At 27.2% G+C, this 16,824-nt stretch overlaps 1 protein-coding gene across 1 annotated transcript in view; it reads left to right on the forward strand.

Moving 5' to 3' along the window:
• LOC117174366 (regulating synaptic membrane exocytosis protein 1) overlaps window positions 1-16,824 on the forward strand; it is a 522,514-nt gene that overhangs the window by 118,436 nt on the left and 387,254 nt on the right. The window contains exon 3 of the mRNA XM_033363427.1: window positions 1,984-2,098. Within this exon, the coding sequence (XP_033219318.1) occupies window positions 1,984-2,098 (115 nt within the window). The remainder of the gene's footprint in view (window positions 1-1,983; window positions 2,099-16,824) is intronic.

Here is a 16,824-nt window from a genome sequence, read left to right on the forward strand (position 1 = left end):
AAGAGGGAGCTCTTCTTAATATTTTGACACCAAAATCATGTCGATACACCTTACCGACTGCGAGTAAAGCCACCCACGCTTTAACTTGACAGACTGTAAGCCCGCGGTCTCAAAATTCCTCGAAGAATATTGTCTTGAGTGATCTGGTGAATTTTCTGGTGTACCCGGATCGTCGCATGTCTCATAATTATGATTTTTAAATATCTACGCAGTGTTAACGTCTAATTGTCTCCAAAGAATGTTAAAACTTGACCTGGTAAACCACCTGGGTAGCTTATACAATTCTCACTTTTTCAGAAACTCGTTTTAGCTTAAGCAGGAACACAGGGTCTCGAAGTACTCGAAATTTCGTGGTAAATTATCAGGTACACGTGGATTGACGTATTTCTTATCATTATAACTTTCAGACACCTCCGAAATATTAACATCTAAATGCCATTTAAGAGTGTTTAGACTCGACGTGGTGAGTCACCTAGGGGACCCGGGCCATCCTAGCTTTTTCAGAAACTCGCTTTAGCCTTAGCAGGAGCGCAGGGTTTAAAAATTCCTTAAAGAATATGTATCAGTGACCTGGTGAATGCTCTTCAGCGCCTGGATAGTAGTAATCCGGATTATTATGACTTTCAGATACCTCCGAATGTCAAAATGCCTTTAAAGAATGTGAAAATGCGACCTAGTAAGCGACCTGAGAAACCCAGATCATCTTCGCTTTTTCGGTTATGTATTTTGTCCTTCGCAGGAAGGAAGGGTCTCAAAATTAATCGAAGAATATGTTTCAGTATTCTGGCAAAATTTTTAGAGCGCGTGGTTTGTCGCATTTCTTATAATTACGACTTTAAGATGCCTCCGCAGTATTAGCACCTACATGCTTCCGAAAAATGTCAAAACTTGACCTCGTAATCTATCTAGGGAACCTGAGCCATTCTCGCATATTCATAAACTGGCCTTGGTCTTGACAGGAAAGAAGAGTTCTAAAATTCTTCGAAGAATGTTTGAATATCCTGGTAAATTCTCTGGAGCACCTGGATTGTTTACAGGTTTTAAAATTCCTCGTAAGAAAGACCTCCGATCCTTGATGGATGGAAGTATTTTTTAGTTATTTTAATAACATTAACTGAATATTCTTTCATTATGTTTCATCTGTTTCATAACGTAAAGAAACGAAGGCAATGCTGACATTCGTTTCACGTCGCGATATCGATAACTGAAATAACGAAATTTGTGCTGTGTTCAAATATAACATAACGTAACGTAACGAAAGTTTCGTTTTGATTCCTGATTACATATTAGCACTTATTTCTACATAAACATTAAAAGTAATAATAAATAAAAAGTCATTCTCACACCATTACTGGCCACACCTATTGCTTTATCTTCATATTTTGTCCTTTTAATTTTTTAGTGTTCTATTTTAAATAACGGAACTCTCCTTGAACTTTATAGAAATATTCACAACAAATGAGGAGTAAGCGAAAAAAAGATAAATCCATTTGAGATGATTCCTCAATAATTAGTCAAACGTCGTATTTCAAAAACACCACACATAGAAGGAAAATTCAAATAAGAACATATAGAAGAAACCATCTAGCTGGTTATCCACCCAGGTGAATATGTTATATAGAGTTTATGTATGGTGGACAAAACAATAATATTTTTCATTTGTTTTATATAGAAAAAGTAATAACAGAAATAGAAAATATTATTTTCTTGTCTACTATATATAAACTATATATAAACTATATATATACATACATACATACATATATATATATATATATATATAAACTATATATAACTTATTCACCTGAGCACATATTCCTCAAGTCCTGAAAATGTTAAAACCATGCATATCTCATTCTGCTCAAAAAATTATTTTATCATGTTTTGTTCAGACACTCTTCAAATAATCTATATATAGTTTCCAGAATCTGCATTTTGTACCTGGATCAGTTTTCATTTGCCAATAATATTTCTCTGACGCAGATGGTGGCGAATCAACCGGAATCTGGCACGGGATCCGTAACACCGGAAGAGAGTGGAACAACTTTCAGCAAGTTGAGGCAACTGGGCAGTGGGTTAATGACGGCAACGGGAAACGGTGAGTGCACTTCGAAATTTCAATAATACAATATTTCAGGAATACTTTAATTGTAGATAACAGAAATCAATTTAGAAAAAGAAATACATTGGGACCTGTTTCAAAGAGACTAGTAATCATAAATATAAATTGTATATTTTAGATTGAGTTTGTTTTGTACGTTAAGAAAACACTGAAAATGTGGAAACCTCGAAATAGGAAACAAAATAATGAAGTAGGAAAACAAATTTGCAATGTAAAATGTAGAATTCCAAGGCTCGAGAAATTTCTCAATTTAAAGTTTATCTACGTCATGAATTAACTCCTTGTCACAGTTGAACTAACGCATATACTTTAACTAATTTCCACATATATAAAATGTTTCTTCATTTCGATAAATTTCTCTTGTGTGTGTGATTATTGTCCATTGTTTATTCGCATGTTATTTGCACATATTTAAAAATGACAATTTAGTTTCGGGGATAGAAACCAAAAATGGAAAGACAAATGAAATAAACCATAGATTCCAGTTCACGTAATTTTTTCCGAATAAATATTTTTTACGTATGTATCCTCTTTTTATTAACTTATTTAATAATATTGCAAATGTTTAATAAATGGTTAATAAATAATAAACGAATATTATATTATATTGAATAGAAAAGAATCATGCCAAATGGAAATTTCTAACTTACAAATAAAACAATAATTTTCTATAGCATATAGATGTCAAAACTTAGATAAACATTTTTTTCTAAAAACCATTATGCAGTTCTAAATAACGGTCTTAATAAGTTTTTGATTCATTTTTTGCTATGAAAAAGATCATTTAAAGATGAAGATCATATTACAAGTTTTTCCTTTTTTTTCCTTTCATGAAATATTTGGAATCCCAGGATATCTTGGATTTCTTTGGAGCCTCATAAATTCTTTTGAAACTTTTAAAAATGCCTTACAATTTTGGAAACACAGTGAAACCTATAGCGAGTGCTATAGGTGCTATCAAAATCTTTGAAATCACGTAAAGTTACTCGATATCCCTTAAAATCGGTTTAAATCCTTGAAATTTTGTAAAATATTAAAATTTTTTTAATTTGTGGGGACCTTTCCAAACCGCTTTAAACACCTAAAAATCTTTAAAAAGTCGTCAAAATGATTCTAAATTCCTTATAATCTTTTATGAGTTCGGAAATCCCTTGAAACTTCATTAAATCTTTTAAGTACTTTAAAATTTTGTTAAATCCCTTGAAAAATTAAGATTCTTTCTGGAATTGTATCAGGTAATATCTTTAAATTTTTGAAATCATTCAAAAATTTTGAAACTCATCGTGATCTTTTTAAATCGTTTAAAAAGCCCCCAAAATTTGGTAATACCCTGAAATCCTTCGAACTATGAATGACAGTAAATCCTTAAAGAGCTTTTTATTAACTAGAAATTCCTTTGTAGGCTGTTACCACCTTTAAAATCAGTGGAAACCTTTGAAATCTTTTTAAAAAACTTGAAATCTCTCAAAATCTCGTTTTTGGTCGAAATAATTCATAATTTGTTGATATATTGAGTAAATAATATAATATTTTGTGAAAAGAGAAGGGGGGGAGTTGTCACTGAAATTATGCGAATTCTTACAAAAGGAGGTCTAAAATTCAAAAATTCATCCTTGCATAATTAATGGACGTTCACTTATTACATATATTATTAGAAATCCATATTAGCAAAATCCAAGTATATTACTGTTACAATTATTAATCTGAAAATCTTCAAATGGGGCCCAGTATATGAAATAATACGGGGACCTACATGCGAACCAATATATGATTTCGCATGGATTTCTATACAAAAAAAACTATGAAAAAATTGGAATATTATATTAAATAGGAACCTTTATCAAAACCTATGTGGATCCGTTTGTGTGTATAGTAAAATAAGATGTTTTTTCCAATGTCGTTTGATAGTATTAAAATTTGGTAGAGTTTAGCATAGACAAATATTGCCCCCCCCCCTCAGAAAAATAATTTAACGTAATTTATGTTCTCCCTAAGAACCCAGAAGATATTCTTGTTTACATGAGTTGGAGGGGTGCATAACTTTGAATTTCGGTTTAATAATTTAAGATTATATGATTTTCAAAGTTGTGAGAAAAACATTATAACACATCCTTTAGTTGAATCTTTAACGCCTATATGCAATGGGAAAATCAGCCAACAAATTAATCATTTTTTAGAATTTCACAAAAAAACATAGATTTTTCGCGCCTTGCAGGTCAAGAAAAATGTATGAAAGCAACTTACATACTATTAAGGTCATAATATATGCTCAACAAGTTTTCTGAAATTTTAATATAAATCAATGAAACTGTTTTCTAATTTTCACCGTTTTGAATTCAAACAAATATTCTTCTTACGCAAATATTCTTCTTAAACAATCTTATCGAATCTAAGAATTAGGCACTAAAACATATTTTTCAGGTTCATATCTAAAACTTTGTTGTCACCTTATTATTGTAAAGTGAATACCTTTGACAATATATAAAGAAAATTATTAAAAAGTAGATTCATATGATTTTTGTGTTTAAGATCACGTACTGTTATAATGTATATTAAATATTTTTTCAAAATATATTTTATATATTTTCCGCACCGTTTACTAGAATGTGAAGAAGATGACTGCAAAAGAAAGTCAGACTGCAGTAAAAGTACCGCGTTATTCAGTTGAAATGACTTCAGTCCGTTTAATTACAAGTATTTTTCAGCAAAAAGCTAAGTTTTGGCCAGGGCCGCTGTTTAAAAAAAAAATTCAGTTTCTGTAGAAAATGAAAAGAAATATGAAAAAAATTAGAACAAAAAATAAAATTTCTACGAAAATATTCCCTACATTTGTTCCATCTATCCTTTATTTTATAACACTGTGCTGATACATTTTACCTGGTAAAATAGAAAAAAAAACAATTAAAAATGAGACAAAGTGTTATTAAAAAGTCGTAAGGGAATATTTTTTATATCAATATTTCCAAGTAACCATTTTGCTTTCTTGACTTTTTTCATATCTTACTTCGATTAAATAAACTAAAAATTTCGATTGCTTTCAATTAAAAATGAATTTTTCACTGTGATTTTTATATATGCAAGTGCAATAAATTTATATTTATTTTTTCAGTTGAAGTTCCAAAAGTATTTAGTAATATAAAAATGTTTTCATATGTTTAGCATATTTCATATTTAATAAATTAGATACATTTCTAATCAATTTCCTGGTATATTTCGATATTTAATATTTTACGATAACAATATATCAACAGAATTTGAGATGTGAACCTAAATGATAGTTTTTACTTCACAAATTTTTAAATACAATTTTGAAAAAAAAATTAAATGATCTGAAACTTGTATAAAACTTGTTCACCCCTATAAGACTCAAATATACGGATAAGATTTTGTATTCAATTATTGGTGACTGAGGAAAATAATTTGTTAGCTATATCAGGCTTAAAAAAATCATGTGCGGAAATTTGTAAATATTTAAAAAAAAGCAATAATTTTCTAATGCCCATCTAATGCCCATAGACATCAAAGATTCAAATACAAATTTTAATATGGATATCAATTTTTAAATTTTTTTGTCACAGTTTTAACTTAAATTTTTTTTAGTTAATTGTAAAAAATGTTTGATAAATTTGATGCAAAAAATCTGTTGTTAATTGTAAAAAAATGTTGAAGAGAAATACAAGTGTAAATAATCAAAAAATATTGAAGATAATAATTGCTTATTAAAATATAGTAATTTGCATATTTGTATTTTTTTCTGCGTCGGTCAAAAGTAATCATTTTCATTAAATTTAAAGTTAAAAAACCTCATTCTATTCCGTGAAAGGTTCTTTAAAAAATTATATTCGTGAGGTTCTTGTTGAATATTATTCAGAAAAATTTTTAATTAAAAAATTAGTAATTGGAACTAGCTATACAGATTATTTCTAAATAAAATAGTTTCATAAAAATGTAATAAAGAGAATTGTAAAGAACCTTTCAAGGATAAGAATGAGCTTTTGTGTATAGAAATAAGCAAAAATTGATAAAAATTTCACTGCTGTTTGCTATTTTAATTAAAGCTTTTAAAATTGAAACAAAATCCATTCACAGTAGATATTAGAAAATTTCAAATTCACAATATTCTAAAATTGAGGAATAATAAAAGAGTACTGAAATTCGGGAAAAACTCATGAATTGCAGAAATGCTCGCTATTATTTTACTTTTTCCCTAGGGACTAGTTAGCCAAAAAATGAAAATGAATGTTGCATTATTCTCTGCGACGCAAAAATACTACGTGGAAATAAAAAAGAATAAAAGTGTTAACGAACACTTTATGCAAATAATTTAGTTCAATCTTGCAGAATAGTGAAGAGCATTTTTGAGCTAAGAATGCAGGTCATGGCTAGGGAGTATTCCACATGAAATTGAGGCCATTGGAAAGCAGTGATTATGAAAGCCGATGGAAAATCTTCGATGTTACTTTCCCTGTTGTCGAACGTGAACTAAGCCCTCGATTAGTGTCATGCTCCCCCAGCGATACCTATAGGGTAGTTTTGCACCACCTCAGTTTTGCGATCAGAGATAGAGGAAAAGGAAGCGGAAACCCAAATCAACCCTCGAGGGTCGTACATGGTAAGCGACATACAATCCTCAATCCATCTCAACTTATCTGGTTTCAACCAAGAGCTTCCTTTTTGGTATGCCTTTCCAACTTTCCAACTGTCCATCGGATTCGGATTTAACTTCAACTTCGATCGATTTCTCAAAGTTTATTTGTACCTGAAAGCCCTTTCTTTCTGATCACTTACGTTTCAAACTTTTTAATGCGGTTTACCTCAGTCCAGATATACCGACATCCTAAGGTACAAGAAAACTTATCATGGAGAAAGAATGTTCTAAATTTAGTTGTGGAAATATTGCTTCTAATTGGGAATGTCGGATAGTTTTTGTCTACTTTTTAAACCTTACGAAATAATTCTTATTCTTTATATAAAACAATTTTGAAAACTTTGTTAATTAATCGTAGATATCCAGGATAATAACAGTTACTAAAGTTAATAAAAAAACTAACAGCAGTAGGAGACATTAATTTTTGATAATAAAAAAATTACGACCAAGTTTATTATTGTAGAGAGAGTACATTGCATTTAATGAGATTTCCATTAATTGTATCTCTTTTTTATGGTACTAATATAAACAAAAAGTTACAAAATATATCCAATTTTTTGCATTATGAACCACGTTAGGCTTAGATTCAGATCAACACGAAAAGGTTTGCACCTCTCATTTTGCTTATTGTAAAATCATTTCAGTATTCCTTGACAATTATTTTGAGACCAAAAAGAAAAAATTGCTGCGGGGAGGCTTGCATTGAATCAATTTTTTTAGGTCACTATGTATATTTTCATAAAAACAAATTTGTAGCTTGAACTCTGTAGTTTAGCTTCGAAAACAAGTATCAGGACGTTAAACATCTTAAACAAGTTAGGAGATACAGTCTTCGAAATTGATATTTTTCCGAATTATTTGCCACAAAAAAATGTTGTTTCAGTTTTTTCGGAATATCACATATTCTGTAAACTGTAGAAAAAAATAGTCAGACATTAGTTAAAGAAGACTTAATCAAATAGAAATCAAAAATATGTTATATCACTCATACGTCTAAAGTTATAGCTTGTTGAAATACCCACTTTTATGAAATTCCGTTTAAAAGTAAATTATTTTTTTTAATATCGTATTACTACTGAAATTGACGTTGATTTACTCTTAATATTAAAACAACAACTTTAAACGCCAAATGAAATTGCATAAGAGTGGGTATTTTTTAACACACTATAACTTCTTTCGTATGAGGGATGTAGGATTTGATTAATTTTTAGATTTCCTTTGAATTTTAAAAAAATGCTTATAAATATTTCTCAATATGTAAAAAGCACCGTTTTTATAAACGAATTGGGTAATATAATATGAAAAATTCAGGATTCGCGTCCAGATTAATTATTCTTTTTTCGCAAATCTGCCTTCATATGCTTTATCAGAGATGTTTATAAATAAACGTTAAAAACCAAAGTGCATGTTTGTATTTTGCAGAGACAATTTTCTTCTTTTCCTAACCCTCATAGAAATTTCTTATTAATTTATAACTACAAATCACTGTTACGTATTAATGATTATCATTGTTATAAATAAAAGTCAATTTTTGTATTTTTTCACATACAGTTTTTTTAATTTTTAATTTTAGATAACTTGTTTTACAAAATACAAATAAAAAAAATGCGCAGGATGTCTTTCCATAAGATTGCTGGCTATATTATTCAATTTAAATTTTACGAATATTGTATAGTGTAATTAAAAATCGATCTATCATCGTTAATTCAAACTAAAAGTAAATAACAGTCATTATTTTGTGGTAATATTTTTTATAAGGTGTGCGATAACGCTTTATATTATCTGATCGTGTTACAAAATAAGATGATATTCTGATACGCCAAAGTCGAAATCAAATGAATTGTAAAAAAGTGATTGTTCCCATATTTATAAATATTTTTATCTCTTCTGCATATATTTTAAAAGGAATGTTGAGTTTTCATTATTTCATATTATAAGAATGTTATATTACGCGAACATTAGCAACATGTAAAATTCATATTAATCACAAATAAATCCTTTTATCTTTTTGTTTCATATGTTCATGCTCTCTTGGGTTACGCTTAACATAAATGTAAAATATTTTAGATCGTTTAGAAATTCGATTGTATAAGAAAATCTCATTGTTTAGTATTGTCTCCTTTTTGACAATCACATATAACATTTAAATAAATAAATAAATAAGAATTATCAATGGACAAATTATTTGTATTAATTTATGGAAGGTGTTTCTCTATTTTGAATAAAAATAATGTAATAATTAAAAAAGGGTTAACAAATGTTGGAATACAATTTCCTTGCGCTTAGCGTACTTTGATTAACTATTAATTGCAAAATATATTCCAAAAAACATAAATCCGTGCATTTTTAAACTCCTTTTTAAGATGTTGCACATACAAGCAGTTTCAAAAATTCGGTCCGATGTTAAATTTCATTAAACAGGGAATTATGAATAAAATATTCACAATAATATATATTATTAAGGAACTTTTTTATAAAGAACATAATGTACATTTTTAAAGTGAATTTTAAAAAGTCGTATTAAATATGTTAAAAATTGGCGGGATTATATTTTTGTACGACTTTCTTATACCAAGTAAAACTTTCTAATATTTCTTTTTAAAATTTCTAGAAGATTCTGTGTAAAAAGAATATGAGAGATGGTATGTTGTCTTGTTTTCTTTTACGTCTAGGAGAAAAAAAAACAAATGTGGAAAATTATATCATACTTCGAAGACTTTTAGACCATTAAAAATATTTATTACAAGAATTTCAGGATAAAAACTGATGGTTTCCTTTCGAGACCAGTCTAGTCTCATCATCAGACTGAAAATGTACATAAATTCGATCAATGCTAAAAAATTACAATAATACGAATGAGATACAAATGTATTATTTTCCTAACAGCCTTTTTTAAAATCTGGAAGTTAGAGAAAAAAACTAACTGACGGATAGAAAATACATTCAGAAAATAATGTGTGAATATTCATATTTATTTTAAGATTACTTCAGGAATAATATTCTATATAAAATAAAATTCCTTGATATATATTTTATTATGTAAACTTCTTCTTAATTACTTAGCCAACTTTTATTTCACAAAATCATGTACTTGTACTTGGCATGAGATATCTATAATAATAAGATAGAAAAAAATTTAATTAAGTATAAACTACTGATTCACTAAATTTTAATAATCGGTGATATAATATGACCCCGCTAAGTTTTTAGATGTGTACAATAACTTCTTCAAGCTTATCAACAAGATTTTTATAGTGTTTGTTATAAAAACAGTTTCTCAATACATTTTATTACAAATATGGCTAAATTTAATTTTTTTTAACATTTATGTAGTTCAACTTGGCAGATTTTTTTGTGGATTACAATTTTTTTAAATATATTTGAATTTTATTGTAATCCTTAGGAAATTATTGCCATAAAATGTTCCTATTGTAATTTTAGAAAATGTAAAAAAAAAATTGCTAAAGAAGAAAATAAAAAATTTCTTTTATTGGACAAAGTATATTTTATATACGTACTTTCAGAGGCTTAGATGCTAAAGTAAATGTTTATTTATTAGGCACGTTGTATTTTGGCTCGACCAAGCATCCATTTATCTTCACTGAATTGAATACGTTATGCAAAAAGGAGGAGTGTGCCGTATTACCCGTTACATACCCATAAAGAACTCGAATCGATCATTTGTCGCGTGACTGCAATGAACTATGATCTTAAGCGCAAAGTTTTTTCTTTTTTTCTCTCTTGTGATTCCTCTCTAAACTTTGTAACGCCCATTAATTTTATGATGATACTTCTCATTTTGCAATTTTTTTTCCCTAATTCTTAAAATCGCGACGTCTTCTGGAAAAACATAATGGAAAATAATGCTGTACCTGATCTTGTTACATCTATCGAATAAGGATGCAGTTGTCTATATTTATTTATCTGTGAACTTCTTTTGATTAAAAGGTTTCTTAATTTTAAGATTCTGGGTTTATGGGAAAAGTATATTAAAGATAAATTGATTTATTTGAACTAAAAGCACTCGTTTAGTTTTTCTATATATTTTCTATATCTTGAAAAATTCTTTTCAATATTTTAAGCATTCTAAATTCTTATTTTTATTTAGATTTTTTAAACAAATAATAACATGAATATCATCATTTATAGAAAATTATAATAATAATTAATATATTTATAAAAAATGGAGGTAGTAATCGTGACTCAGATGGTATATTAATGTTATTCTTTTTCAAATAGAAACTGACAAGTATTATAGAATTTTCCGTAACTTCAGCTAGATTTTCAACCAAAGAGATAAAATTTCTACAAAAAGAGATGAATTTCAAACAAAAAATAGGATGCTTCAACTAAATAAAATAAATTTATAGTTAAGAAAATTTATTTTATAGATAAAAAGCGAATTTTTCACGAAATAATTAAATTATTATTTAAAGAGATTGATTTTCAACAAAACAGTTCTACTCTAAGACAAATTTAAAACTCAAAACGTTAAATTTGCAAACTACAATGGAACAGTTAAATTTTTACTTACGAAATTTATGGTGAACAAAAAAAAATGATTTTCTGCAAATATTCCAATTTTAAACCTAAGAAAGGAATTTTAAAACTACATTTATGACTTTTCAATAGAAAAAAATTAATTTTTATCAAAGGAGTTCAACTTTCTTTGAAGTATTTGAATTTTCAACAAAGAATATGAATTTAATAAAAAGGATAAATTTAAACAAAACTCCAACAACAAATTTCAAACTAAATAAATGAATTTGCAACCAAAGCAGATTGATTTGACCAAAAAAATTAATTTTGAACAAAGTAGTTAGACTTTTAATCACATAGTTGAATTTAAACCTAAAAGCACAAGAGCTGAGTTTTGTACTTAAATGATGAATGTTCAAGTGGAATAGTTAAATTTTTAGTTACAAAAATTAGTTTTGAACAGAACAAGAATCTTTAACTTAATTATTTTTCGCTAAAAAAAAGTGAGATTTTTTCTTGAAAGCTCCGTTTTCAAATTGTAATGTTCATATAGACGGTCGTGAATTGGATGTGGCATGATAACTTAAGGGTTGCCGTGTGAATCTAGATAAACAAAATTTCTGTCGTGAAAGATTTTATTGGATAAAAACTCTAAACAATCAAAGGCGCATTTAGGAAAAAGGATATTTTTTGCATGAAACTTTATTTGCCCGTGTTTCGAAAGCTAATAACTCGATAGCGTAATTTTTATTCTTATTTAAACAAAAATTGGCTTCTTTTTTCATTGAAATCCGCAGTAGTGAAGCCTACTTCAATTCTAGATTGATGTCGCTTTGAGATTGTAAACTTCCACATTCATTTCGTCGAACCTAGATACCTTTTCTAGATAAAACTTTATTGCCCTCAATCCAGCAATACTACTGATCGCCAGTGTACATTTCTTTGATCTATAAATAGTGATTTCGATTTCACAGTATGTTTTTTGTTTTTTCGAAAAATTCCTATTTTTCTGGTAATCTAGTTCTGCACTGTCACCCTTCAGGGTATACCATAAGAAAAAATCAGAACTGCCCGACCTAAAAGTAAGCAACTGCCTAAAAAAGGTTCTTTCTTCCGAGATTTGTTGTACTGAATAATTTTTTCATAATTTTTCCTTGAACACTTTTCGGTCAATAATGTGTGGTAATAAAATGTGTAATAAGTCTAAGGTTTTTTTGAATATTAAAAAAATATATATTTATTCATACTGTTAAAAACAACTCACGATTTATTAATAACCATAATATAAATTTTATTCAAATTTTGTATTTTATGTATAATTTTGTAACGTGAATGGGAGCAAAATTTTATAACTACCTATTTTGACTTTTAGAACTGTCCATTTCAATTTAGAATTGCCCGACTTGGGTAGAAATGCCCTTTAGGGCAGCCTGTCACCCTTCAATTAGCACTCGACAGTTACTACTCATGAAAATTCATGGTAGGAAATTGATCTTGAGAGTCGGTTTAATATGACACCAACTTTTGTTATCAAATAAAAAATCTTTTATTTATATAAAAGCGATGTATATCATTTTCATCAAAATTCGGGACAAAATTTATCAACTGGAATTTACTATGAGGAAAATAGCTTAGATAAAAATGCGTTATTATTATATTAATTTTTTCTCCTGTGTTTACGTCTGCAGCCTAATCTATTAAAAGAATTTTTTTACCCTAAATACGTGAAATTTTCAAAAACTATTTGAAATATCAATAATTCCTGTACGGAAAAAATTTGTACTTGTGGAATTACTAAACAAGTCACGTTGTGGCGGATTGACAAAAATTCGGTGAATTAACAATAACTATTCTGTAAATCATATCGAGCTGGTCTGTGATAATTACAGAACTGATAATAAGTATTAAAAGGCGGTGCCGTAGAAGTTCAAAATGATTATTACGAACAATTTGAAGAGAAACATCTGCGCTGTGAGAACCACAGTTCTAGGTCGCTTAAAATTACAGAAGCCTACTGTGTTTTGAAAAACACGGACGTGGCGGCGCGCTACTCTGATGTGTGCCGCAAACACAGATGCGAATGAGCAGTACAGTTGGGTTAGTGTGTGTCAGTGTTGTGCGTCCCGGAATCTCATCGGTTAGATTCGATAAAAAATCACAAATCAAAATTACAAAAACACAAAATAAATGGAAAATAAATGTAAAATAATGTTATTTTCAAGAATAATTGCAATATTTGATTGCAATTTTATCTTTTTTGTTTAAAGTTGAACTATTTGATTAAAAATGTACATTTTTGTAGACAAAAATTTATCATTTTCGTTCAAATTCATAGTTTTAGTTAAAAATACTTCTTTATTCTTGAAGATTTATCATTTTAATAGAAATTATTAAAAGATAAATAATTGCTTGAAATTCCTGGAAAAATTTAAAAAGTTTTATTTAAAAAAATTCATTTTAACATAATATTTAGAACGATTAAAAAAAGCAAAACAAAAAATAGACGAATAAATAAAAATGATGTAATTATTAATTTAGAAAAATTAGATTTTTTTAAATTTATATTTTTAGTTTAAAATTGAACTACTTCATTGAAAATTTTTTAATATCGGTTAAAAACGATTTTTTTAATTTTCTTAGCTAAAAGTTCATGTGTTTTGTTGAAAAATCGTCTTTTTTGGTAACAAAAAAAATTCTATGAATGCAGCTGACTAAAAAGCAGTTGTGATAATTATTAAGATTGTTACTGGAATTCAGTGTTTGGGTCACTTTCCAACTTAGTGGAAAAGAGCTAAAACTGTACTAATTCCTAAACAAGGAACAAATCATTATCTTGTTAATAATCATCGACTAATAAGCCTTCGTTCACATCTGAGTAAAATTGCGTAGAAAGTTAATGAAAATAGCATTTAAAAATTTAAAAAAATATTTTTAACAGAATATTTCAAAAATATTTTTAAATAAATATGGGTTTCGATAAATGAATAAAAATTGAACGATTATAACTTTTTGTTTAATTAAAAATTGTGTATATAAAGACAGATTGATATTAATTTAAGTTTTAAAAAATTAGTAATTGTTCAATTGTAATTCATTCATCAAAGCATTTATTAGAATAAAAAATTATTTTTAATTTTCTTCTAAATCTTAATAATTTTTTCATAACATTTGAAGCCTTTTAAAATGCCCATAATGCTTCTAATTTCATGATTGTTTGAAATCTTCGAAAATACATATTTTTTAAATCCTGTCAAGTCTTAAATTACTTTTTAATCTTCTCAAAACCTTTAATTTTCTCTTAAACTTACTTGATTTGTTATAAATTAATAATAATATCGGTTTTTTCTATTTAACAAATTTTTGGCTTTTTCAAATCTTACTGAATAGTATCTTAAAATGAGTTTTTTCAAAATAAAACATCATTTTCAATTTTCCCATATTAAAACATGAATTCTAAAAATGCTAAAGTTAATAAAATTCTATCAAATACTTTTACAATATTAAAATAGATTGAAAATTAGTTAAAAATCTTTATAAACAACAAGAAATTCGAAAATAGTCCTTATTTTGTATTTAAAATTTTTAAAAATGCGCTGAATTCTAAAAATGATAAAATGGAAACTTTTAAATTATTTCCTTGAAAATCTTTTCAAATCCGCTGAAATTTTCTGGAAAAAATTCTAAAATTTTCAATTTTCTAAAATTATACCAAGTTTTTTCCCATAATTAAAATAGATTGAAAATTAGTTAGAAATTATTATAATTAACCTAAAATTTGAACACTAGTCCTTATTTTATATTCCAAATATTAAAAAATGTAAAGGTTTCTGTTTTTTTTTGCATTTTAAGGATTACGTTTTTGTAATTTATAATAAAAGTTTCGTAAAGTGTTCATTAATACGATAGTATTATTTTTTCTAAAAAAGAATTAGAGACTGTATATTTTTAACAAATTCTATCTTTTTAAAAAATGTAACATAATAGAAAAAAAGTCAAAGATAACTAACAAACCTGATTGATGGTTTGAAAATAGAAAAAATTCTAAATTATTAATTGTAAATTAAAAAATTTGATCCTAAAGAACTTGAGTTTAAATAATTAAAAAATGAAACTATTTGTGAATTAAAAAAATTAAAACTATAATTATTAACAAATATTATAGAAATTTTAGAGATGATACGAATTTTAGAGAGGTACCAGAATCACGTAGTTTTAAATGTCATTTAAAGTGATTTAAATAAATTTTAATATTAAAAAATCAGATTTTTCTGTACAAAAAATAGTTCACTCTGATTTTTACGAGTAACAATTGAAAAAGTTACTTCTAAAAACTTAAAACAGATATAATTTCTATTTAAAAGCATAAAAAATAAAAATTTTCAGCCGAATTGAGCCATTAAATTTTGAACTATTCCCAAGTCCCTTTAAAATTTAAATTAGGACCTTGAAAATAAATTTAAAAAAACCATGATTTTCAAATTATGTTCTAATGAAATTCATAAATGTTTTTATTTTTATACTATTTGCATGAAAATCATTTCGTCTTTGTACAGGGATAGGAAATTAAATTTTTTGTGTATCAAGCTTAAATTGAAGGCAAAATATGAGTTTTATAATAAAATAGAGCAGAAAAGGTCAAATTTTAATGTTTTTTAAAAATTAGAATTTTTTTTATAGAGAATTCATCTTTTTTGTTTAAAAAAATCCACTTTTTGGTGTCATGTTGTACTGCTTTGTTAAACATTTGTTTTAATGGATAAAGCTTGAACTATTTTAATGTAAAGTCCATTTTCAATTAAAAATTTAAATACTTTATCTTTAGTTTCAAAATTGATCGGTTTTATTAAAATTGTTGACTATTTGGTTGAAAATTAATGTATTTCATTGTTTTCCATGTAAAATAATTGAAAAAATGATTTTTGCCCAAAATTGTTTTCATGTTTACTATTTATTCATGTTAGTATTTACTTCAGTGATTGTTATACTATGTGAATTAATGCATTTATGTTGGAATTTTTAAATATACATTTTTTATAATTTTGGTATGTTTTCTTTAGCGATATGGTAAAAGATACATGTCGACATCAAATATTTAATACTAAACTCAAATATTGTTGACCTCGCAGAATAAAGTAATGATTAAATATTGGAGAAAAAGTAAAAATAATAACATTTGCTTGGGTTTATAAACTGTCCAATGTATTTGATTTTTTCACAAAACTGTGCAAATGTTTTCTTTGATCCTGCCAAAATGTGAACTTTGAACAAATAAGTCGTAATAATTTCAAATTGTAAAATTGTTTATAAATCTAGTGTTCAAGTGTAAGAAATTTTCGAATGTTTGAAACTTATTTCTTCTAAGTTCAGACATTTCATTTCAGCCATATTTCAGTGACAAACGTCACGGAAATATCCGAGGTTCAAGTAAAAAATTAAATATAACTCGGTCCACCAAAAATGTTAAGCCCGGCACGACTCGTTGCTCACAAGCGGTGAAAATCTTCTTGATTAGTATATAGGGACCACTTCGGCCTGTATCCGCAGCGTGCGATATTCTGCGTAGGGAAGTGTGTTG

The sequence above is a fragment of the Belonocnema kinseyi genome, chromosome 6, assembly GCF_010883055.1.
Source record: "Belonocnema kinseyi isolate 2016_QV_RU_SX_M_011 chromosome 6, B_treatae_v1, whole genome shotgun sequence".
Lineage (NCBI taxonomy): Eukaryota > Metazoa > Arthropoda > Insecta > Hymenoptera > Cynipidae > Belonocnema > Belonocnema kinseyi.